This window comes from Mobula hypostoma, chromosome 1 (assembly GCF_963921235.1).
Source record: "Mobula hypostoma chromosome 1, sMobHyp1.1, whole genome shotgun sequence".
NCBI classification, from domain to species: domain Eukaryota; kingdom Metazoa; phylum Chordata; class Chondrichthyes; order Myliobatiformes; family Myliobatidae; genus Mobula; species Mobula hypostoma.
Window position 1 is genome coordinate 76409205 of NC_086097.1, and position 27681 is coordinate 76436885.

At 38.7% G+C, this 27681-nt stretch overlaps 1 protein-coding gene across 3 annotated transcripts in view; it reads right to left on the bottom strand.

Moving 5' to 3' along the window:
• Nucleotides 1-27681, bottom strand: part of fmn1 (formin 1) — a 386619-nt gene that overhangs the window by 211820 nt on the left and 147118 nt on the right. For all 3 annotated transcript variants that reach the window (XM_063050982.1, XM_063050990.1, XM_063051000.1), the window contains one exon: nucleotides 1608-2362. In XM_063050982.1, the coding sequence (XP_062907052.1) occupies nucleotides 1608-2362 (755 nt within the window). The remainder of the gene's footprint in view (nucleotides 1-1607; nucleotides 2363-27681) is intronic.

Below are 27681 nucleotides of genomic sequence, written 5' to 3' on the forward strand. Positions count from 1 at the left end.
TTACCTCCCAGCTTCAGCTTCCACCTCTCACTTCCAAGCTTCTTACTTCATCCCCCTCCTCTATCCACCCATTTTCCCTCTTACCCGGTCTCACCTATCACCTGCCAGCTTGTACTCCTTTTCCTTCCCCAGTTTCATATTTCGGATTTGCCACCTTTGTTTGCAGTCCAGATGAAGGGTCTCAGCCTGTAATGTCGACTGTTTAGTCCCGTCCATTGATCCTGCTTAACTTGCTGAGTTTGTCCAGCATTTTCTGTGTATTGCTCTTACTTGCATGCCCCATCACACTCTGGTTATTACACATGTTGTAACCTGGCCTTGTGTTTCTCCTTTAACTTTCCATAGTTCTGCCGACCTAAAACCTCCACCCACTCAACCCTTCAGTTAATGCCTTACCCATATATCTAATTACTCTGAAGTGACCAGACACCATGAAAACTAGATATTCCCTTGTGCCATCATAATGATGCAACTGGAGAAAAAGGTCCAGATGGATCAACAAAAACAGGGGGGTGATTCTCATATTAGAATCTAAACTAGAGTTTCCCAGCCTGGGGTTGACAGACCCCTGGGTTAATGGTAAAAAGTCATGGCATAAAAAGATTGGGAACCCCAGGTCTAAACTGTGTCTGGAAGCTCTTCAGTCAGTGTTCTTGTCACCAATGAAACAAAAACTGCACATTTAATGAAAGGCTGGCTGAGAAAATATTCAGAAGTCTGCATAAACAAAATATATCATCTGAACAAATTAATAAAAAGCAGTATCCACTTAACACTAACTGAAAATTTACTGTAATTAGGCCACTTCAAAAAGTCAAAAAAATTGAAAACTTGACAGTGTTGGATACCAAATAGATATTAAGCTTTAGAGATGAAAGACTGATGGGCATAATCTATAGCTTTAATTCCTGGCCAGCCTTTCAGGTTTTAAAATACAATCAATGTCAATACAAATAGGAAATTATCATCAATTACCTGAAGGTATGTGCTGTACCTAGGATAAGGAAATCGAAGCTGCTTCCAAGATTTCTTAGCACTTACTGATTTAAATACGACTAATCACTGTTTTTATAACCATATTTTAACCTTGCAGATAAAAAATTACACAGCACAATAATTAGTGCTTTGTAAGTTCCTTAGTACTATGTTGAGAAGGTGAAGTGAAAAGCAAAAACATTGAATTATAATTATTGGATTAGACATTTTGAGTTAGTCTGAGTTTAAAATGTTGGGATATAAACTTGTACAAAACAAGAAATGTTACCAATGTTAAATCACAGATATCAAAGATAGAATGCACAAACAAACACTGTTCATGACTGCTGGCAGTTTAAAATCGAAGCAATATGCATTTTTCAGTTTAAGTTTATGTACTGTATCATTGTATTATTTCTTTGTAATCAAATGGTTTGTCAACAGAGAATCCTTAAGGAAAAAAAATGGATTTCTTTCAGTGTTACAAAAGTCAGATTCTGCCAAAAGCTACCCATTGATTGATATAACTATTTACTCCTTGCTTATATTCAGTATAGTTAATGAAGAAACTTAAAATATATGTATTAAGTACAAGTTTATATGTCAACACAACTGGCCTTTATTTTCAGTACCTGGAATCCTTTAGCTGAATCCTTGTCCAATATAAAGGCCTCATTGGAAGACGCGGTTCAATTACGGGTTTCCTTATGTGTCTACTTTTCTTCAAGTTGAAATTCGTGGCATTTGGATTTCCAAATGGGAATGGTGGAGGAGGAGGTGGTGGTGGTCCAGAGCCTGGGAGAGGAGGTGGAGGTGGAGGTGGAGGAGGTGGTGGTGGTCCAGAGCCTGGGAGTGGAGGTGGAGGTGGTACCCCAGAATCTGGGAGAGGAGGTGGAGGTGGAGGTGGAGGTGGAGGTGGAGGTGGAGGTGGAGCGGGTACCCCAGAATCTGGGAGTGGAGGTGGAGGTGGTACTCCAGAATCTGGGAGATGTGTTGTCAAACCTTGAGACTGAGATTCGGAGACTTGTGAGGATGAGGACAATGAAGCTTCCTCATTTGTCACCTGTAGAGAGTGAGGCGACTGGCCATTCAAGTTCAAGGAAGCAAGGTTCAATTTTCCTGGAACAGTTAGACTGCTTCTGGGTGTCCGGTTATCTTCTTGGTTTAATTGTATGAATGATTCTCTGTCAGTCTGAATGCAAACATTGCGAAACGTCTTTGGCACAAATTCATCTGCAGTGGAAACAGAAACATCTCTTGTTTCAGATTTTCCCTCCTTTGTTTTATTTTCCAAGTTATTTTTCAATTGTGCAATGGATTCTTCATGCTTAGATATTGCTTCAGCGTGTTCCCCACGGACATGGAAAAGTTTCAACTCAAATTCTTGCTGTTGGGAAACAGAAAACAAATTAATAACATTGTACACTTATCGGGGCATATAATTATGATTTTGGCCTTTATTTTGACATTAGCTACTTAAGTTTTACAAGCACTTTCAGATTTCACACCATATTTTGCTCCAGTGTAACAAGTTTTGCCCATTGTTCTCACTGTGCTGAGTCACAAGTGTTCTGGGATGAACCATTCATAATATACCATGGGCAGTATTCCTGATAATTTGATGAAAAGTCCAGGCCTACAGTATTGCTACAGCAACTATAGCATCTGAATAGGAAGAACCTTAATAAAAGAAGTTAGAGAGAACCATTTTGTTACACAACTCCAAAGATTTGGGCAAAAAAAAGTCCTGGACTTTATAAAAGGAAGCATAGAGTACAGGACAAGAAAGTTATGATGAGATATAAAACTGTGCATTGTACAACAACTGGAATGCTGTCTCCAAGACTAGACTAAGCACTTTAGAAGGATGTGAAGGCTTTGGATAGCATGCAGAAACTTTCACCACGACTTCCATGACCATGTACTCCCTGTCTCCAGTAATAAAGCCCAGCCTGGCAAGATCTTGCCTGGCAGCATCAATGAATTATTCACATTTATCCACAGATCTCCATGTCTTTGTACTTCTTTTAGAATTTAGATTTTTAGACCCTCAAGTTTATATTGCTTCTTCTCCATCAATAGATAATATTTGGTTTTTTTATCTGCCTATTAGACTACCGTTCCAATATCTCTTTGAAGTATATTACCATTTACTACCCATCCCAATTTTGGGCCACTTGCATTCTCTCTCTCTCTGTCTCTTTTCCTCTTCTGAACATTCTATAATTATCCTGGTTCTAACTTGTGTTGACAACTTAGCACTTATCATCTTCATATTTTCTGTGTTGCTTTACCCTCTATTGCGTTAATCAACAAATGATCTCTTAATTAATCTTCTTCATATGAATATAGCTAGATGAAAGCTGAAACATCACCACCTTGAAGATATTCTGTTGTGTAATTACAGTTTTGCCTTAGAAGTTTTGATTCCATTTCGTTTGAGCCAGCTCTGTTCCCTTCCCGTTCAAATAGTCACTTCTCCAGTTGACAATTTTTAAACTTCGAATGGTTTCTGTATTTTTTTCCATACATATCTAAACTTCATGATCTGTTTCCTAGAAAGACTCTTATTGCTAGTTCTCAACCTGTCCTGGTACATTTTCCAAATCCAAGTCCAACAAGTCATCTTAGCCATTGGGTCAGGTAAAGAACATTGCCTTGAGCACACTTCATAAACTCTTACACCATACTGCCCCTTAGAATCAGTGTTTCTGATAGTTCTTCCCCATTATTACTACTCCATGACCTTTGTACAACTCTGTAATTTGCCTTCAAAATCATCTCTCAATATCCTTTCAAATCAGGGCTTTGAGTACAAGAGTTGGGATGTTATTTTGAATTTAGTGACATTGGTGAAGCCAAATTGAATGTATTGAATGTACTGTAGTTCTAGTCATCTATTGTACCAACAAGAAAGATATCAATAAGCTTGACAAAGTGCAGAAAATTTATGAGGATGTTGCGGGGATTTAAGGACTTGAGTTATAGGGAAATATTGAATAGCTTAGGACTTTATTACCTGGAGTGCAGGCGAATGAGAGAAGGTTTGATAGAGGTTATGCAAAATTATGAAGTTATAGATGGGGTGAATGCATGTAGACTTTTTACTCTCAGATTGGGTGAGACTAGAACTAAAGGTCATAGATTTAGTGTGAAAGAACAAATACTTATGGGGAATCTGAGGAGAAACTTCTTCACTCAGATGGTGGTATGAATGTGGAACAAGCTGCCAGCAGAGGTAATAGATGCGGGTTCAATTGGAACATTAAGCAAATTTTGGATAGGTACATGGACAAAGAGAGTTTGGAGAGATATGGTCTGGGTGCAGTTAGATGGGACTTGGCAGAAAATCAGGTTTTTATGGAATAGATGGGCTGAAGGGCCTGTTTCTGCCCTGTAGAACTCCATGACTCCATAACATTGGTTGGCAGCCTGTAGAATAGTCTCAGTCATGTAACTATGGCCCTGCTGTTCATTAATATAATCTGAGTTATTATAGGAAATCATCTCTCTTCGGCACTGCAATGCTTCCTTTAATCAATACTGTCACTTCCTTTCTTTTATCCCTTCCCTATTTTTCTGAAAAACATGAATAATTAGAAACCATCCCTGCCTTTTATTTAAGGCAAGTCTCCATTATTGTCATGAATTCAAAACTCCACATGATTAATTTAGCTTGCAGATCACCAATCTTTTATGCCTACATAGGGGTATATAGGGTGTCAGGGAAGGGTAGCACCTCTGGTGGGGGAACAGGTGGTTAGTCCACCTTTGGTTCCCATCTGGCACTCAACTCTCACCTGTGGCTCCTCGTAGCTGTTTGCATGCGACAGCAGCCACACCCCAGGCAACGGGTTCGACAAGCCAGCTAAACCAGCTGAGGGTAGCCGATGGGTCTCAAACCCTCTGTGAGATAGGGAATTGTCTATCCCAGCATGTGAAGACAGACTCTGGTGGATTGAGCGTACAAGACCAATGGAAGGTCCAACTGTCAGGAAGGCGGTCTTTGCAAGTGTCGTGGAACGTGTAGAGCACGACAAGACACAGAAGTTGTCCTGGTCATCCACTGCGCCTCGGCCCATCTCCAGCCGTCTTGACTTTTGTCATGCCACTGGATCCAGATGGGAATTGGGGAGAGAGAATGAGGCTGACACTGCGCAACTCTCCCTCACTTAAATCCAAATCACGCGCTAGTCTCGATACCATCACCATGGTGTCGAGGTCTTCATCGACGTCAACGATGGATGAACAACATATCTATATACATGTCCTGGTAAATCAAGCTCAGACTTTTTTTTCCCCATTCTTTCATAATTTGGTCCTGCCTGAAAATATTCTGGTGCTTTCATTTCAAATCTTCTTTTTCCACCTTCATATATTCTCTTTTTTGTTTCTGTAGCCAACCTCGCCACACAACCTTGCTTACGAATCTGCAAGGACATTGTCTTGGTTCTGTGAGGTGTAATCTATTTAGTTTCTATCGGTTCCACCAAACCCCAACAGAACAGGTCAAATTCATCCGAAGTCCTTCGTCCAGCCACACATTTGTCTTCACTAACCTCTAAGCTAACGGGTGCATTGGATGATCTGGAGATTGTCATCTTCAACATTGTGTGTCTTAATCTCTTTCTAAACTCACTAAAATATGCATGAGAGTCTCAAGCTTGTTATACTGCCCATGTCACCATTACAATATGGACTGTGACCTCTGGCTGTTTACTGCCCTCCAATCACCACCCTCCAGAATGTTCTGCAGCTGCAAGAGAGGCAGTATGCCATCTAGGTATTACCCCTACAACCACAAAAATATCATCCTGCTAAGTCTAATCAAAAAAATCATGAATAATTATACTCTCTTCACCTTTTTTACTCCATTGAGCCACCCAAGATACCATGGCTTTGGGTCTTGCTGCATTTGTCAGAGAAAGCCTCTCCCTCATTGACACATGGCTGACAGGAGATCAAAATATCTTCAATGATCTCATTAAGTATTTGCCTACTCTTTTTTTTGCCAATCTGGCTAACAGGCATTCCCAATCTTACTGTAGTCTCTTAAGTAGTTGGGTGATCACCATGAAACATACTTTTTAATAAACCATCAGCTTCTTGGATGGCAGCTACTGCTCACACTGTAGAACTCAGATCTTGGGTTCCAAGATAGTCAAAGCATTCTGCAGTTCCCACATTGCGTGGGATAGGCATTCTACAGATTTTAAGGTGCCATGCCATGTCTCTTTTTATTAGATTAATTCAATTTGCTGAAAGAAATTATTAAAATGCTTACTTCCCTTAATGATTCTTTTAAATTTTCAGCTCTTTGTATAAACACAATGCTTGTTTAAATTCACAGGACTTATGATTCACCAACTTCTCTTAAACTTACCAGCCTTGGTCTCATGTGTTCCTGTTAAACTTAATCAGGCTCCAATCTCTTGCTCCTTTTACCCTCACAGTCATTTGCACACACTTTACTTGTAATTCAGCAAAATTTAAATTTATATGCTTTTAATTGCACATGTCGTATGCAACATTCAGTTTTGTAATTTGGCTTTCCAGCATTTGAATGACAACAATACATGAGGTTAAAGTTATTTCCTAAGCAAAAACTATGCAAATAAATTAATGAGGTACACACATTATAAAAAGTCATAGACAAGTAGTGGAAATAATAAAACAAAGTCTAATAGAATTCTGGCCTTTGTGTCTGGAGATACAGGGGGAACAATGGGAGGGTGTGGGACAGAAGTAAACTGCAGCATAACTTCAAACTTTTGTTTCTTGTCATCCAGATAATAGTTACTGGCATTCAATTTGTTTTTAAATGAGTTAATTTTCATGACATTCATACCCTAGTCATGCATCCCCATGCCTATAAACTTGAACTTCAACTTGAAGGCAATTCTGCATTAAAGGCAAATTACAGGCAATTCTGCATTTAATTTCAACTCTCACACTGCTATTCCAACATTACAAGCATATATCATCACTGAAAATTGAGATATTGAAGATGATATAAATCAGAAATTAAAAACAGAAAAAGGTGGAAGTATTCACAACTCAGACAGCTTCTGTGAAGAAACAAACATTACTCTGCTCTGCTAATATTCCCAGCATTTCCTCCTTTTGTTTACAGCTAAAGAGAACTTGTTTCTTATGACCAAAGTGAATGGCATCCAGAGGGCACAGATTTAATATGAATCAAAGGCAACACACGGAGCTTTCATTAAACTTGACTAGTATTTATAGAGCAAGAGCAGAGAAGTAGGATTAATTGAATGACTTCAGTATTATAAGAATTGCAAGAAGCCTGATAGACGGAGTGCATTCCAGTGTATTAGATCACTCTTTGACATTTATTAAGGAATTTTTACGCATGACTACTTCACTGTCCAATTATTTGAGAAAGTGTGGGCTTAATTTGCAGAGTTCACTAAAAGAATGGACCTCGAAGTCAGCATACGCATTTTAGTTACAAGGTAATTTTAAGCATGCATCAAAATAATTACCTCCTGTATTAAAGATTCATTTTTCACAAAATACTGAGATGAGTCACTTATTTCCATGCTGTTCACACTGTGGTTTACCGAAAATTACTTTTCAAAAAATTACAGGAACCAGAAGCAATTCATCTTTTTTCAACATCAAGAAACATCCCCACATAGGCTTCACCAGTAATCCTTCTGACAGCAATTATATCTCCCGCACTGGCTTCAATTAAAAATATCAGTAATGTTGTAAAATGATCTCCTGGTTATTTAAATAATATTTAATTTGTAGCTTATATCATTAGAATTTTAATAATAAAAATCTGTGGGACATGACTGAAGCGGAGAACTGTAACATGGCGCATAAACGTACTGCGCCACTGCATGGCAGCTGGCAGATCTACAGCTATAGACATTAAAAACTCATATTTATTCAGCTTATTAAAGGTGGCACTAAATGATCCCTTCAGATGTCTTATAGGTAGAGAAACCAAGCGGTATTCCTGCACAATATCTCTGCTCTTGGCAAATTATTGTCAGGAAAAAACAGAGCAGTTTCTCTGATGGGAAAGTGATGCAGGAACAATGTTCAATGAAATGCACGGCTTCTCCCAATTGATTCACAGAATAAGTACAATGTTATATAAGCAAAAAGCAATGTCACAGAATTATTTTGTAAAAGTTTGAGAAGCAAAGTGAAATGGCAAAATATATTTATCTTATTTAATAATCAGTGATTAATTTAGCCAATAGTTTACGTGGCCATTAAGTTGATATTGTGCTCCAAGCAGGAAGGCAGATCACTTGAACCGCTTAAAGAATGTATAGGGTCAGCTACTTCAGATATCCCATACTGTACGTTTACATGTTGACCTTTAGAAAACGTGATGTAGAAATGATCGACAGAACGTGACGGTAAAGGGTATAGAGTAAATCAGCATTTTAGGCTTAAGGTTATAAACAAAAAACAAAACTACAGCCTCTGTAGCTGCAGTGGCATAGCTGGTAGAGCTCAAGGAACCTAGGTTCAACCCTCACTTTTGATACTGTCTGTGTCGAGTTCAGTGTTGGATAAATGAAATGTGGATGAGGTTTTGAAGAGGGTGAAGATATTTAACAGGATAGTACAAGAAGAACATAAGGAGACAGAAAAGGTGAATTTTATATTGCAGCCAGGGAAATTGGCAAAAAAATCAAAAGTGGTATTCAAGATCACGAGAGCCGAACATTTCAAGTGCTCTCAAATGGACAGGTTAGATTGCACAAGGACATGAAAGACAAGTTTAGTTGTGGAATACTGTGCTGAAAACTTAACTTGCAATGCCTTGAGAACAATTGAACGACCATTGCATATTTTAGGACTTGAGAATGTGATGCCAGAATTGAGGCCAGTATGGGGGGGTGGAAGTGTTGGAGCAGAGGGGAGGGAGGGAGGGCTGGGTACCACAAACCTGAGTGTGGCTGGAGCGTGGCTGTGGAAAGAGGGACTGAGGATTCAGGGAGTAGGAGAGATGGGAAATACTAAGGATTGAAGCTGGCAATTAGGCTATGGGGGCTTGGAGGATCAGAGGGTTGGGAAGATTGGATGTTCTGGTGGTCAGGAGTGCACTGTACGGCAAAATGGTGAAGGTTATGTCAGGGTCTTTCTTTACATTGGTCTCAATTGAGTGCTATATTACTAAAATGTGGTTGGTCTGTGAAGGTTCAGTCTGATGGTGACAAGATAACTTCATCTAGGTTCTCCTACGAAGCTCCAAGAGGGACAATGCACGGTGAAAGATATCATCCTGGGTGCTGCGTATGTGGACAGAACATGAGGAGCACAAGCGTGTTTAAAACCAGGAATTTCCAAAGTGATCCAAAATCCAGAATCTGAAAAAATACTATCATGCATTTAATTTAATTCTTGTGGTGTTTCAATTGGAAAAAAATTTTCCACTGCCACGATGATTGGTCACAGGGAAATAAGTACAAGGTAGGACAAAATCCAACTGCTGGAACAAATCAGTGAGTCAGGCGGCTTGTCTGGGGGCAAAAGGACAGTCAATGTTTCAGGTTATGACCTTGTATTAAGACCAGAAAGGTTGATCACCTCTTTATCGCCACAGTAGGTTATTGCTTCAGATTCCAGTGTCTGCATTCTTTCGCATCTCCAACAGATAAAAGTTGATGGCCAAAAGAAAAAGTAGGATGGAGATTAGATATTTTGTTCAAATTTACAATGGATTGTCGAACATAATAAGAGGATGGATGTACATTCAAAAGTAATTTTGAGTGTGAAAAGTGAATTAATTTAAAAAGGAGATATTTTCATGACCTTACAGAAAGACTCAGGGCATGAGACTAACAGGATGTCCTTTGAGAAACAAACAATAGTTTAAATGCTTCCTTCTGTAAGGTATAATTCTATGAATGAGAAAGAAAGATGCAAGTAGCACCCAACTGAAATACAAGGAGACACCAGAATGGTCAACATGTACTTTTGAATTCATTGTAATAAAATAAGATGTTCTCCGTTTTGTGCTCAGTTATTTGTGGCTATTTCAGTTATAGTGAAAAACTTGGATAATCAATGAATAGCGTCAATATCTCAATCAACAATGAACAATATTTCTGGAACCTCTGGACAGTAAAGACTATTGTTTATTGAGTACAGTTCTGCATTCAATACCATGATTCCAAGCATATTCATCTCCAAAATCCCAGACCCGTTACAGAACGCAATCGGTAAAGATAGGTAGCAACAGCTCGACCATGATTACTCTCAACACCAGTGCACCAGATGCTTCATCTTCTGCCCACTACTTTACTCCTTATACACTCATCACTGTATGGCCACATTCCACTCTAATTCCATCGACAAGTTTGCAGGTGACATCACATTGTTGCCCATATCTCAGATAATGATGAGCCCAAGTAGAGGATGGAGACAGACAGCTTAGTGACATCATGGCCTGACAACAACCTTTCCCTCAATGACAGCAAAACAAAAGTGCTGGTCACTTTCAGCAGTGCTGATTCTAAGATGGTTGAGAGTATCAAATTCTGAGGAGTTAACACTACTACAAGCCTTCCCTGGTTCATTAACATAGACACCATAGTCAAGAAGTGCTCCTACTTCCTCAGGAAGCTAAGGGAATTTGGTGTATCCCCTTGACTCTCATCAATTTTTAAATTGATGGCCCCTAGAAAACATCCTACTTAGATACATCATGCCTTGGTATGGCAATTGCTCTGCCCACGATCACTAGAAGCTGCAGAGAGATGCGAACACAGCTAAGCATATCACAGAAACTAGCCTACCCTCCATGGACTCTTTTTATACTTCTTACTGCCTCACTAAAGTAGCCAGCATAATTAAATACCCTACCCACCCAGACTTCTCACTTTCTCGCACTTCCATTACGCATAACAAAAAAGTCAAAACCTGAAACCTCCAGGCTCCAGGACAGCTTGTATCCTGCTGTTATAAGACTATTAAATAGTTCCCTAGTACAGTAAAATGGACTTTTTGACCTTACGATCTTCCTTGTTATAATCTTGCATTTTATTGGTTACTTGCACCGCGATTTCTCTGTAGCTGTTAAACTGTGTACTGCATTGTTGCTGCTTTACCTTGTTCTACCTCAATGCACAGTGCAATAATTTGATCCATGTGAACTGTATCCAAAACAAGCTTTGTACTGTATTCTGGTACGTGACAAACTACTCCAATTCCAAAGTAACCTCTGACCTCAGACTGCCCTGAAAAAAGTTCTGATAAGCTCACTCCTGTCAAAAACCTTCTTCAAGTTTTTATTGTGCATCTCAAATCTCAAATCAGAGGCATTAGAAAAACTCTTGATAAGCAATTAAACATGTAAAAATATATGTGTATATATATATATAAATATATAAAACTTGGTGATTCTCTAAAAGTGACCTGAAGTGCACCTAACTTGTTAGCTCAAGATGCCTGCATTAAGCACTGGACTCTGAGCCAGGTCCAGCAGCAAAGCACAAGGTCAAACCCACCGGGATCCCAGTGCTGGCTCATAACGCAAAGGTACAAAATCAGGAAAGAGATGGCCCATGCCTTAGGGTTCTCTCCAGAACCAGCAGTTGAAGAACATCATACTCTGACCTGATGAGAATGTTATTTGGGAAAGAGAGGTGTAGTATTTTCTTCAGAGGAAGAGCTCCTTATTAAAATGTCCCTACAATATTAGCTTGAGAAGGTAAATATTATGTGGAAAACATCCCAATCATATATGCTGCGTCATTTTCCTTCTCTCCAAATCACACTTCTACTTCCATTATAATTGAATACAAAGGAATTTTGAATGAGAATCCCATTTCTGGATCTCAGTCCTCACTGCATGGGTGCAGCAAAAATACTTAAGTGGTCTCTCAAGCTCTTAGGGTATCAGAAACAAATCTTCCTCAGAGTGGAAGTAGCAAAAATTCCTCTGACCTCCAATAACTGGTTTTACAATTTAGTTGGTAAGCTTCAAATAAGATCATCTTTCTGGTATCAACTGCTTTGAGCAATACTTGAGTCTCATGTGAATAACATTACACACATAACTTCCACTCTTTCTGGCCCAACTTAAGCATAACTACATGACTTTAATGTATGATTGACAGGCAGCTCACTTTGGAGACTGTAAATTGGATCACTACTACGATGAACATATCACATAAGCTCAAACTTAGGAATTACAGTAGGAAATTTTTACTGAAACAAAAGCAAACGTGCTAGAAATACTCAACAAATCACAGCACATTTGTAGAAAGAGAAACAGAATCAACATTTCAGACAAAGGCTCTTCATTAAAATCTAAATCTTTGTCCCTGACCTGATACAATGATTGCTTCTCTCCTACAGATGTAGCCCAACCTCTGAGTAATTCAAGAATGCCCTATGCTTATTTTGTATTTCCAGAATATGCATTTTTATTTTCAGTTAAACTAAAATTGCTTTAATGATCCTGCAGCCGTTTTAATATATCCAGAGTTCCTCTGACAGTAGATAGTAAAATAAACTGACAATAGCAAAAATGAAACATTAAATTTAACATATTTAAGGTTGAATGTAATCACAAGTAATTTGATGAAAATTCAAACCTTATCTAAATTTCAGTACTGAGCCCAAGCTCTTATGCAGTATGGAAAAAAAAATCATTATTTAAAATGGATGACACGACTGTCAAATTTGTACTATTCTGAATACGGTACTAAGGCTATACAAGATGTCAATCTAAAGGCACAGGAACAAGTTTGCAAATATTCATGAGACATCAAACATTGTAAAAATACAAGTAACACGGTGGATTCCAGTTAATTGGGTTATCAGTTAATCAGGGCAGCCACTTATTTACAACTCTCAAAGAACAAAAACTAATCGAGAAAATAGCCGGGATTTACTTTGTTTATTTGGGTCATTATGCTGCTTAATTGGAACAGGAGACTGCTGCCAAACAGTTTCTAACTGGCATCAGTCACGTGAAATTGTGTGGTCATTACACACTACACAGTACTAAGAGCGAATAGTTTTCAAATAGCGTTAGTTGCATGCATTTGTGCTCAAAAAGCAGTGATTTCTGTCACTGATAGTTGTCAAGAAATAAGCAGTAAGCCAACTTAGAATTGTTTTGCTCACTGCGGTTTCAAGCATTCAGGCTTGGGGGCACAGCTTTAAGGTGCTTGGTAGAAGGTACAGGGGGATGTCAGTGGTAAGTTTTTCCACACAGAGAGTACTGGGTGTGTGGAATGCACTGCTGGCGACAGTGGTGGAGACAGATACAATAGGGTCTTTTAAGAGACTCTAAGTTAGGTACATGGCGCTTAGAAAAATAGAAGGCTATGCTGTGGAGAAATTTTAGGCAGTTTCTAGAGTAGGTTACATGGTCGGCACAACATTGTGGGCCGAAGGGACGTAATGTGCTGTGAGTAGATATCACAAACTGGGGTCTTCCTTGGTTGCAGTGGTTGACCATTACTTCTTCTGTGCCCTTCGCTCTCCACAAAGCTTTGCAGAACCACCTTCTTGGCTGTTGGATCTCACCGTTGATCTTATCCATCCAGTTTGTCAGAGCTGATTTCACATGTTAGGACAGGTTTGCCCGTATTCCACCTGGTTATGAGGCCTGCCAGCCACCCTCACCTGGTTTAGCCTGCCTGTCGAAGCAGTGTACCGTATTCTGGCCGCTGTTGCATGCAAACAGCTAGTTGGAGCCACAGGTGAGTGAGCTGCCCCAGAATGGACACACCGAGCCCTTCACCAGAGGTGCTACTCTTCCCTGGACACCCCATGCACGGCAGCATACCCTGGATTAATTCCTCCATTGATAACAATTGGGAACTAATACACTGTTTTATTGTACTGTCGTAGCATTGGAGGTGTTCTAATTTGTTGTGCTTTTCATTTAAATATATAAAATTTGTTACTCAGTTAAACAGTAGTTTGCCTTTTTCATACTTTTTTAACTATTTCCATGAAACTTTGGCTAATTGGAGCAGCTGCTTAACTGTGCTAGTCCATTTGTGTCCCAATTAACTTGATTCTACTGTATTTAGAAATTTCTTGAGGCGAGAAATTTTATCTTGATTGGCAATGCCAATAAGCACTGGAATAGAAGTTATTGTGTCATGGAGAACTGCTATATTGCAATATCATATTCACAGACGGAGGAGAAATTTCTCGACTTTAAGGTCAGGGGGCTAGAAATTTGTATGAATAATTGGAAGTCAATTATATTCCTCTACAGAAAATTGACTTAACAAGGAGAGGAACAGTTTATGCACGTTTCTGGGAATAATGTTGCCATCTATAGGAAAATTCAAATCCATTTTGATGGGATTTTCTTGTCCAATAGAAATTCCTTCCCCCTCCATGTGACAATCTCCCAAATGACAGCAATTCTAGAGCAATAAGCAAATTTCACTTGTTGTGAATTTTTCAACCCCACCGCTCTAAAATGTCACAGTTCTTATTTATTTATAGGAATAAAAATGTAAGCATTCAGTCAACCAAATATTCTGGCGATGCGTTCACAAATAAAAATGAACAAGAAAAGATGAATGATGCTTCAGTGATTCACTGCTAAACACTACAAGCTGGTTAAGTTCCATGTTGAGACCACAGAGAAAAATAGATTTTAAAGTAGGTTTCTAAAACTCCAAAAAGTATTTTCATGAAGAAAAATATCTTGACCATTTTCTGCTTCATTTGGCTCTCTATGCATTGTGTGCTATAACTGTATTTCTGTCTGACAAAAACAAGAGCCAAGATTACTAAAAAAGAGCAAAGTGGCAAATTTGTGGAAAATAGTTGCTAACACCATATGTGACACCAATCCCTTAGCTTTCATGTTCAATTCATAGATTTTGTTTGTTTTAAGTCAATTGTTTACATGAGTAGAAGGCATTAGAAATAACCGATCCAAATTTCCCTTAACTCCTGTTTAGGTATATGTTTCATGGAGGAGGAACTAACTTCTGGGATGAGAGGGTTGTCCTATCAGGAGAGGCTAGACAGTTTAGATCTGTACTCCTCTGAGTTTATTTGGGTGACTTTATCGAATAGACAAGATTCTAAGTGAGCAGACGTTGTGATGTTTTCACTAATATTAGAGCCATAAACAAGGAAATGTTGCTACAAAGTAAGTGTCAGTTATTTGAAACTGAGTTACATATACATCACTTTCTCAGACAGTAGTAAATCTCTAATTATCTACCTTCAAGGATGGTGGAGGCTAAATCATTGAATATATTTATGTTAGAGGTAGTGAAATATAGTAGATTCTGGTTAATTGTACCACTGGTTAACTGGGACAGCCACTTATTTGGGACAATACTTAATGAACAGAAACTAATCAAGACAAGAACTGGGATTTCCTTTGCTTCATTGGGATACTACTCCACTTAATTGGGACAGGGGACTATTATTGAAATGTTTCTAACTAGCATCAGTCACATGCACTTGGGTGACCATTAGTCACTATACTGTGCTTAGAGTGAGCTGTTATGTACCCCTAGGATTCATATTTTCTGTGAGCTGTCACTTTAAAATGTCAGGAGAATGAGACTGACTTTTGGACACTGTTTGGGGGGGGGAGAGAGGGAGAGGGGGAGAGGGGGAGAGGGGGAGTGGGGGAGGGGGAGGGGGAGAGAGAGAGGGGTTGGAGGTATTTGATGGAGATTCGATGTGATGGTTTCTCTCTCTCTCTCTCTCTCTCTCTCTCTCGCTGGAGCAGCTCAGACAGTGTCCAAAAGTCAGTCTCATTCTCCCGACATTTTAAAGTGACAGTCCACAGAAAATATGAACCCTAGGGGTACATAACAGAGCGATTTTTAAATAGCATCAGTTGCGTGTTTTTGTGTTCAAAAAGCAGTAATTTTTGTCACTGGTAGTTGGTGAGAAATAAGCATTAAGACAATTCAGAAGTGTTTTGCTCACTGTAGTATCAAGCATTCAGGTTAATGTATGCAAGAAACGGCTGGGGGTGAAAACAAGATGACTTCACTACTTCAGCAAGTTAGGAACTACAAAGAGTTTGATGATATCCACAATCTTTTTGGAATGTTACAATGAAAATATAGATTTGGACAATGCAACAGTTTCTAACTAGCATCAATCGCATGCACCTATGTAGCCGTTAGACACTACACTGCTTAGAGCAAACTGTTGTAAAATAGATCAGTTGGATTGCGCATGCTAGGTTATTCATTTGGGCTGATTCACACCGAGTTAAAAAGCAGTGATTTTTGACACTACAATACCTCAATGAACACAGTCATTATCTGCACTAGGTGCCTGTGCTGATTTTATTCTTTTACAGTTAACAAAAGAACACGACAATGTACACTGTATGAATTCCTCCATAGGTAACTACTAGGAACTAATACACAGCTTTAAAGTACTGTATTAATATTGGCAGCATTCTAATTTGTTCCATATTTCATTTAACTGCATAATTTTTTACTCAGTTAAATGGAAGTTTGTCTTTTTTAAACTATTTCCATGAAACCAGAAACCAGCTAATATGGGCAGTTGCTTAATCAGGCCAAAATGTACTAGTCTTGATGGGTTCCAACTAACCAGAATCCACTGTATATGAAAGATTGAGAAATTGATAGTTTAATCTCAGTGCAGAATGGTATCAAGCAGGGCTCTTCATTGTTCCAACATTTTCCTCACCACATCAGTGCATCTGAACAATAATTTTTCACTGGGATCAAGGTAACCTATAGAACAAAAAGGAAACTATTCAACTTCTATTACCTCCACTCAAAAGCGAAGGTCACTAAAACCTCAGACAACCAGCTGCAGAATGGAGGTAATGCTTACACAAATGCATATTTGAATGCCAACTTCAAAGTCATTTTCACCAAAGTACATGACAGAATGGGGCTTATACAGTACATCCATAAGGCAAAGGTCCTCTATTGACTTGCCTCTACTGTACAACATTGCCCCCACCAATAAAGATCTATGAGAAGTCTCTACGAAGTGTGGACCACTTCAACAATATCTCCCAAACTGCTCTAATGAAATCCACCAAGAAGTTTTGTGTGCCAGCACAATCTTTGGCTGTCTGAGAAAAAAGTGTTTGAAAATCAAGATTTAAAAACACATTGAATCTAATGGCCAATGAGTTAACGATCCCCGTCTTCCTGTATGCTCAACTTCTATGCTGCCTTGTATGCATGCATGACACTGGTCTCCCAAAATAAGCACCCTACTCCAAATTTGTCACGGTGAGTAACTAGTAAGTGGTCAAAGGAAACAAATGAAAAATATCCTCAATGTACTGTCAAATATTGGCTATTAAGATACCTGGAAACTTTTTTCTATAACATGGATGTCAATAACGTCCATAAATATCTACTTCTATAAAAGCAGTACAAATCTATCAGGTTTTTACACTAAATAACTTTACTGTTTTCTTTAAACAAGTTAATGCCAACAGCATTGAGACATTTTCAATACTGAGTGTCACAGGAAGTGCTTCCCACTCTCACTAGGACTTCATATCAGCCAAGGGAAAATAGCGTTATCACAGGAAGAAGGAAGTTTACATGATCTATGTACAATTGGGTTATCGGGCTATAACCAGTAAGAAGAATTGAACATGGAGGCAACATTAAGCCCCTCAACCTATTCAGGTAATTAAATCTGAACTAGTTACTGAAACTAACATGTCAAATGAAACTAGCTCGCTTCTGATATTAAAAAAAAACTAGAGGTTCAGGTGTCATTTTCAATGTGATGTAATAGTGATTTGCAAAGTTCAGTAATAAGAAAATCATTGTCAAATTAGTTTGTATAAAATAATTCCAATCAAATAATGATCATTTTACTTAATGGAAACATTTATTATCACTAACACAGAACTATTCATTTGTTAAAAGACATAATTTACCACGAATGGTTCTGTATAATATCAAGTAGAAATGCACTTTAATGACAATAAAATGTTAGTTTTGCATCTGGACAGCATTAGCTCTAGAAGTAGTTGTTCCTTAAATAAGAAGCACCTTGTATCCCCAGAAAACACTTTTAACTTGGAAAATAGCCTGATTTTAAACTGGCACCAAGAGCCATATTAAATCTGCACTGGTAGTAATTGAATAATTTATGCTGAGATTTAAATTATTCAAATCATTTGCATTTGACTTACTTCAGTAAACTGCAATGACACAGCTTAAAAATATGAAAGAGCAACATAAGTTTAGTTTTAGTCGTAGCAAACTCTTTTATTTATTATATTCAGATATTGAAGTGTAAACACCACCATTAACTTTCTTTTAGCGAAAGACCTGCTGCTATTTGATCTATTTCATACCTGTTGAAATAGCACGTGAAAATCAAACATTGCTTGACAAATGTGCTTTAATGGAACGTACTGTATGTTCATTTCTGAAATCTTGACCAGGTGCTAAAGAGTTATATGCTCCTCCAAATAATTTATCCCAATCAGGCGACTTATTGTATGGCTTTACATTCAAGGTTCATCAATGGTTAATCAACAATATGTAAATCTGACAATCTCATGTTACAGCTATATTGACTATACAGATCAGATAGTCTGTGAAATACAATATTAATTAAATGTACTTTGTATTTACATTAGTTTTGCAAAAGTATGAGTAATTAATATAAATATATATTCTTTAACTTTTACATATTAAAATATGGATATTTTGTTACATTAAATACATTTAAATTCTTTCTTTGTAGATCTGAAGAAGCAAGGGAACACTGGTGAAAAGAAAAAACTTTAAAAAAGTTAAATGCTTTTTATTGTATGATGTTAATAAGCATCTGAGTTCTTTACAAAAGGTTTGCATACAAAAACAACTTGTAGAGTTATTCTAATCCTAATGATCTACAAAAAGTACCTCATCAATTTTAACTATGGGTTCTATCTTTCTCATGCTGCTAGATAATTTTCAAGTTAATAATGCTCTGCATTGTTCCCACATCAGTATTTTCTTGGAATAGTCGTCTTTTCTATTTATCAAACAAATCGATCTCTCCTTCAGTCTGCTTCCTGGTGAAAAAATCTTCATTGCTACCTCAAAAGTTTTCTATCAGATGTGACAAAGAACAGTAAGATAACTCATGTTTTATTGATATATGTGAAAAGGCAGAAGGAGATTTTAAAATTTAAAGAGATATATTGCCTTAAGCTAATGACTACAGAGCAACTACTTGCAATGGGCATAAGACTTTAAAACTTTCCGCCTTAAAGAAGTACATTACAATTCTCCTGGAAAATCACCAGATTCCCATTGCAACTCATGTGAGCAATCTGCAGAAGCCACTGGAAATGCTGTTGCCAGAGTTTCCAACTCATATTGCAAGCAGCATTATTTTTCTATATTTGTTGGATCACATCACTAAAGGCGCATGTGCTGACTGCACTGGCTCAGTTGGACCAGCCTTCTTTTGATCAGCTCATCTTCTGATGAACCACTGTTAAGGTCAATAACATGGAAGAGGAAATAAACGTTAATTAAAACGAGATAAGATTCCCTCTTTCCACCAAGGCCAGAAGCATGATCTATAGCCACCAGAGTCAAAACCAAAGAAAACTTAGACTTTGTACTTTTTTTTCCAGCATGCATTTAAAGATATAAACACAATTGTTTCAACAGGCTTCCCAACAAAAGAAAGCACTTATGATCTGTTCCCTTCTTGACGATATTAAGTTATTTAATATCAGAGAGAGGCCAAGTGAATATTGTTCACCAATGCATGAAAGGATCCTTTAAAAAGTTGTTAAGTCTTAGATCCACTGTCATATAACCAGTTAATTTTGGAACCATCAGTAAGGACAAGTCATTTGACCCTTTTTCACCTGATCTTGATTTAGGAAATGGATTTCTGTAGTTAGATGGCACATTTATTAATTACTCTTTGATTTTGATGGTATTTCATCAAGAATGGCACTCTTGCTGTGATATCATGAGAGCTACAGTGGTGCCTAATTTTAATGGAAAGCTGGTGGAATATCTGACAAACAAGAAATTTTATGTTTTCTTTTGGTAGATATTTTAGTCACATGATCACCATTGTATTGGTTACTTTGGGCTATACGCTAATATATATCTATTGTCTTGTTAGAGTTATGTCCTGCATTTCGTTAAAACCTGAGTCATAAACCAGGTTTTGGAGCAATCTGGGCAAGGAGATAGCAAGCTGATTTCAATAATATTTAACACAATTGGCAACAGGAACACCAGCTCTAAGGTGCTTTGTAGCATTAGAGATGACAGCTTGGCTGAAACTTGAATTCTAGACTTTCTGGCTGATTGACAGGTTCCCAGATGAAGGCAGAAACCTCTTCCCAAAGAGTACTTAAATTTTTCTCTTTGATATAACTAAATCTGTACTTGATATTACTTTCAAAAACGCCAACTAAAAGCTACTACAAAATTGGGAAACTGTGATCAGAGGCATTTAGATGAAAGCTTCTGGATAATCCAAAGACTTGGTCAAAGCCAGATCTTGAGCTGAAAACGTAGGAAAAAATGCAAGACCTTTCATGACTGAGAGAAAACCTGAATGTTTTTCCCCTGTGGATAATCCTTACAATGCTGTGAAGTTTACGAGCAAAAGGAGTTTTTGCCCAGCATTAGGCCATCAAACTATTATTGATTCTGACATACTGGTGAAAAAATAGAGCCACTGGCAGATAGTAAAACAGTTCCTAAAAGGCAACCTCTGTATTCAACAGATGAAACCTACAAAGTACCCAGGACATCTTTAGGGAGCGGTGTCTCAGAAAGGCAGCGTCCATTATTAAGGACCTCCAGCACCCAGGGCATGCCCTTTTCTCACTATTACCATCAGGCAGGAGGTACAGAAGCCTGAAGGCACACACTCAGTGATTCAGGAACAGCTTCTTCCCGTCTGTCGTCCGATTCCTGAATGGACTTTGAAGCTTTGGGACACTACCTCACTTTTTTTTAAATATACAGTATTTCTGTTTTTGCACATTTTTTAATAACCTATTCAATATAGGTAATTGATTTACTTGTTTATTTATTAAGTTTTATTTTTTTCTCTCTCTCTGCTAGATTATGTATTGCCTTGAACTGCTACTACTAAGTTAACAAATTTCACATTACACGCCAGCGATAATAAACCTGATTCTGATTCTGAAATGAACTCAATAGATGGCTTGAAGTATTTTTTATTGTAACTCAGTACATGTAATAATCATAAACAATTTCCAATTCATTTATTTCTATTTACAGCTCCTCCAAATACAGTACTGGTTACTCAGCAGCCTTTTAGCTAGCATCTCCACCACTAGGAAGTGTTATTGAGTTTTTCCTGGTTTCCATACCATCTCCCTGATTCTCTCCAACCCTTTTCCCTACCTCTGAAATCAAAACATATTTGTTGCCACTATCATTTTCATGTCTACAACTTGATTTTAACCATTTCTCTTTCCACAGATGTTCTCTTACTAAGTGGGTTTTTTTAGGTTATTATTTCAGTTTTTCAACATTTGCAGAATTTTACTTCTCTATCTTTGCACCTTAGTCCTGATGAAGGGTCTCAGCCCGAAACGTCGACTGTTTACTCTTTTCTATAGATGCTGCCTGGCCTGCTGAGTTCCTCCATTATTTTGTGTGTGTTGCTTGGAATTCCAGCATCAGCAGATTTTCTCTTGTTTATGAATAACTGCTGTTCACTTTTCATCACTGTTCATATTCTTTTTAAGGTGATTGAGAAATCAAATAAACTATTACAAATAGTTTTAAAAAATAAACCTACACAATAATTTAATAATACTTTTAAGTATTGAAATATATAACAAATGCTATCTGGCATTACAGACTGCCTAATCAAGGACATCACCAGTGAACAAGGTGAGGATGGAACATCTGTTCTACTTCTGGGTTCAATGAATAAAAAATTCAAAACAAATGGGATGTAAACATAATACCATCATTGAGTAGTTGGGAAGGGATCACTTTCAAAAGGCCTATCGCCAATAAAATTTATGCCACACCATAAAATGGAAGATTGCGTCAAATTTGATTATTTATTACCTCATTTATTGGCCCATTTCACCTATTACTACTGGCATGAAAGTGGCTTAATTTGAAGGGCACATTTGTCTTAAGGTTACTATTAAAAGATGTGGACAGAGGAAATAAAGTGATCGTCAATATTAGGTCAGGACTCGGGAGGACATGCTGACAGTTCAAGTCCCTAAGAAACTGGCTATTCTTTATCACTGAGCATTGACATTGCATCTTCCATGATTTCCACTGGCAGAATGCAACATTGCTGCAATTCACCATGACTTTTGCCAGCTGCTAAATTGGCATCAGGTAAGACCTGGCACAAGAACAGTAAACCCTTTCTTTTCAACAGAGGGGAATGGCAAAAAGGGACAAAGACAAACGTACTTAAATGCATGCGATTATATAAATTACTTTTGTGTTGAAGTACTTTTTTCTTTTTCTAAAGGTTATCTGATTATATAACTATTTTTTTCAAAATTTTTTGAATACATTGATGTTCAAACTCTATGATAAGCTTTGACACCTCCTTAGAGCTGCTAGGGAAGGTTTAAACTAATTTGGCAGGGGGATGGGAACCGGAATGACAGAGCGGAGGAGGGGGAAAACAGAAATAAATCTCAGATAGTGAGCAGTAAAGATGTCAGGAAGGACAGGCAGGGGATGAGGCAAATTTGCAGCCATTGGGATGAGCTGCAGTGCAATCAAAGCAAATAGTACCAAATACTGGACTTAGGGTGTTATACTTAAATGCACGCAGCATAAGGAATAAGGTGAATGATCTTGTCATACAGCTACAGATTGGTAGGTATTCCTGAGGAGACTGAGGTCCTTTAACATCTGCCGGACGATGCTGAGGATGTTCTATGAGTCTGTGGTGGCCAGTGCTATCATGTTTGCTGTTGTGTGCTGGGGCAGCAGGCTGAGGGTAGCAGACACCAACAGAATCAACAAACTCATTCGTAAGGCCAGTGATGTTGTGGGGATGGAACTGGACTCTCTGACAGTGGTGTCTGAAAAGAGGATGCTGTCCAAGTTGAATGCCATCTTGGACCATGTCTCCCATTCACTACGTAATGTACTGGCTGGGCACAGGAGTACATTCAGCCAGAGACTTATTCCACCGAGATGCAACACAGAGCGTCATAGGAAGTCATTCCTGCCTGTGGCCATCAAACTTTACAACTCCTCCCTTGGAGGGTCAGACACCCTGAGCCAATAGGCGGGTCAGACACCCTGAGCCAACAGGCGGGTCCTGGACTTATTTCCTGGCATAATTTACATATTACTATTTAACTATTTATGGTTTTATTACTATTTATTAGTTATGGTGCAACTGTAACGAAAACCAATTTCCCCCGGGATCAATAAAGTATGACTATGACTATGACTATTGTGCCCATCACTGAGACATGGCTATAGGATGCATGTCTCTGGGAGCTGAATGTCCAAGGATACACGGTGTATCGGAAGGATAGGCAGTTAGGCAGAGGGGGTGGCGTGGCTCTATTGGTAAGAAATGATATTAAATCATTAGAAAGAGGTGACATAGGATCGGAAGGTGCAGAATCTTTATGGGTTGAGCTAACAAAATGCAGGGGTAAAGGGACCCTGATGGCAGTTATACATAGGCCTCCTAACAGCTGCCGTGATGTGGACTACAAATTACAACTGGAAATAGAAAAGGCTTGTCAGAAGGGCAGTGTTATGATAATTGTGGGGGATTTTAACATGCAAGTGGATTGGGAAAATCAGGTCGGCACTGGATCTCAAGAGAGAGAATCTGTAGAATGTCTATGAGATGGCTTTTCAGAACAGCTTTTGTTGAGCCCACTAGGAGATCGGCTGTACTGGACTGAGTATTGTGTAATGAACTAGAGATGATTAGAGAGATTGAGGTGAAGGAATCCTCAGGAGGCAGTGATCATAACATGACTGAGTTCACTGTGAAATTTGAAAATGAGAAGCTGAAATCCAATCTGTCAGTATTTCAGTGGAGTAAAGGAAATTACAGTGGCCTGAGAGAGGAACTGGCCAAAGTTGACTGGAAAGGGACACTAGCGGGAAGGACAGCAGAGCAGCAGAGGCTGGAGTTTATGCGAGAAGTGGGGAAGGTGCAAGACAGGTATATTCCAAAAAAAAAAGAAATTTTTGAATGGAAAAGGGATGTAACCGTGGCTGACAAGAGAAGTCAAAGCCAGAGTTAAAGCAAAAGAGAGGGCATACAAGGAAGCAAAAATTACTGGGAAGACAGAGGATTGGGAAGTTTTTAAAAGCTTGCAAAAAGAAACTAAGAAGGTCATTAAGAGGGTAAAGATGAGCTATGAAAGGAAGCTAGCAAATAATATCAAAGAGGATACTAAAAGCTTTTTGAAGTATATAAAGAGTAAAAAACAGGTGAGAGTAGATATAGGACTGATAGAAAATGATGCTGGAGTAATTGTAATGGGAGATAAGGAGATGGCAGAGAAACAGAATGAGTATTTTGCATCAGTCTTCACTGAGGAAGACATCAACAGTATCCCGGACACTCAAGGGTGTCAGGAAAGAGAAGTGTGCGCAGTCACAATTACGGCAGAGAAAGTACTCAGGAAGCTGAATAGTCTAAAGGTAGATAAATCTCCCGGACCAGATGGTATGCACCCTCGTGTTCTGAAGGAAGTAGCTGTGGAGATTGCGGAGGCATTAGCAATAATCTTTCAAAAGTCAAAAGATTCTGGCATGGTTCCGGAGGACTGGAAGATTGCAAATGTCACTCCGCTATTTAAGAAGGGGGCAAGGAAGCAAAAGGGAAATTATAGACCTGTTAGCTTGACATCGGTGGTTGGGAAGTTGTTGGAGTCAATTGTCAAGGGTGAGGTTACAGAGTACCTGGAGGCATATGACAAGATAAGCAGAACTCAGCATGGTTTCCTTAAAGGAAAATCCTGCCTGACAAACCTATTGCAATTTTTTAAGGATATTACAAGTAGGCTAGACAAGGGAGGTGCAGTGGATATTGTGTATTTGGATTTTCAGAAGGCCTTTGACAAGGTGCCGCACATGAGGCTGCTAAACAAGATAACAGCCCATGGAATTACGGGAAAGTTACATACGTGGATGAGCGTTGGCTGATTGGCAGGAAACAGAGAGTGGGAATGAAGGGATCCCATTCTGATTGGCTGCTGGTTACCAGTGGTGTTCCACAGGGGTCGGTGTTGGGGTCGCTCCTTTTTACGTTGTACATCAACGATTTGGATTATGGAATAGATGGCTTTGTAGCTAAGTTTGCTGATGATACCAAGATAGGTGGAGGGGCCGGTAGTGCTGAGGAAACAGAGAGTCTGCAGAGAGACTTGATAGATTGGGAGAATGGGCAAAGAAGTGGCAAATGAAATACAATGTTGGAAAGTGTATGGTTATGCACTTTGGTAGAAGAAATAAACAGGCAAGACTATTATTTAAATGGGGAGAGAATTCAAAGTTCTGAGATGCAACAGGACTTGGGAGTCCTCGTACAGGATACCCTTAAAGTTAACCTCCAGGTTGAGTTGGTGGTGAAGAAGGCGAATGCAACGTTGGCATTCATTTCTAGAGGAATAGAGTATAGGAGCAGGGATGTGATGTTGAGGCTCTATAAGGCACTGGTAAGACCTCAATTGGAGTACTGTGTGCAGTTTTGGGCTCGTTATTTAATTTAATGCGCTGACGTTGGAGAGGGTTCAGAGAAGATTCACTAGAATGATTCCAGGAATGAGAGGGTTAACATATGATGAACATTTGCCCACTCTTGGATTGTACTCCTTGGAGTTTAGAAGAATGAGGGGGGACCTCATAGAAACATTTCGAATGTTGAAAGGCATGGGCAGAATGGATGCGGCAAAGTTGTTTCCCATGGCGGGGGAGTCTAGTACGAGAGAGCATGACTTAAGGATTGAAGGGCGCCCATTCAGAACAGAAATGCGAAGAAGTTTTTTCAGCCAGAGGGTGGTGAACCTGTGGAATTTGTTGCCACGGGCAGCAGTGGAGGTCAAGTCATTGGGTGTATTTAAGGCAGAGATTGATAGGTATCTGAGTAGCCAGGGCATCAAAGGTTATGGTGAGAAGGCGGGTGAGTGGGACTAAATGGGAGAATGGATCAGCTCATGATAGAATGGTGGAGCAGACTCGATGGGCCGAATGGCTGACTTTTGCTCCTTTGTCTTATGGTCTTAGATCGAAGCTTCGCTTAGATGTCTGGCAAAATTATTTCAGCTGATTCATGAGCAGGACTTATTTTGGTCAGCTCGTTTGATGATATTACTTGCAGAAAGCCTACTGCTGCACAGGGCCTTGCTGTTTTTGATCAGAGCTGTTTGGGCAGCCAGTCAATGGAGGTAGACCTGGAAAAGATAAATTTAAGCTTACCACTTAAATAAGGAATGAATTCTGCTGGCTTACTGCTGGCTGGACGTTCTCATCCACTGTCTATATGCAAGTTAATGTTAAAACACACTTCATAATTAAAATAAATTTAAAGCACATTTTATGTTGATGTATTTAGTTTTTCCTCAGTGATAAGGTATTGCAATTCTCATCTGAACCACCAGAGGGAGGACCACAAAGTGAGGGAACTCATGACAAAGAGCACAGTATGGCACAGAGTGACTTTAAGATACTTTAACTATACATTATTTCAACATGCACAGTAATCTAAGTAAAATTATTTCAGTTGCAAATGAAATTCTAAAATAATTCATTAAGTTAAAGTACCAAAACTCAGGAAAGTATTTTAACATAAAATATCTACAAACGTAGAAGTGAAATTTCTGGCAGTTTAAGTTTTTTTCACCTTGTAAGGAAATCCTCAGTTCATCTCTACTACAGAAACACCAGTTAAATCCCTCATGTAAACCTCTGACCTCCATTATTTTGTGTCAACGGGAGCTATTAGGCTCGGCAAAACAATAATAGCCAAAGACTATTTATGCAAAAAAAAAAGCCCCTTGATCAGTATCCAGCTTGCAAAAGAATATTTCTTTTTTCTGGGATTCCGTATGTATTTCTCTGAAGGAGAAAGTAGATAAAAGTTTCCTTTTGGAAAAATAAACTGAAAATATAGTACCTTTATATTACTTAAGTAAAATAAAGGCATTTCTTCTGATTTGACATAAGATATTGGAGCTAGAGTAAAACTACACGGTCTCTCATGCCTGATCTGATATTGAGTAAGATGAAGCACAGCTTCATTTTCCACCTGGTCTAAAATCCTCTAACACTTACAACGTCTAAAACCCTTACCTATTTCAGAGTTGAAAGCATTCAGTATTTTAACCTCCACAGATCTCTTGACAACGAATCCCATCAGACATACAACCTTTTGTGAGACTTTCCTGAGACTATGACCCTATGTTCTGGATTCACCCTTCAGAGGACACATCCCCTCAGCAGCAACCCTTCAAACTATCCCAGGAACCTATACTTTTCAAGACAAGTAATGATTCAAAACATCTTGTTGATGACATGGACCTGAATATCCATCACTATTCTAGCACACATTTGTGGATCTACGAAATTAGGAGAAAATCTGGATATGTCAGGTACAGCACTTGTCACTGTGCTCCCATTTGATACTGCAAGGGTGATACTTGGGGTCAATATGGTAATTTAATTTTCTTTCTAGCTGCTGGGAAGTGAATTTAACTTGGCAAACTACCGCTGCCAGAGATCCTGA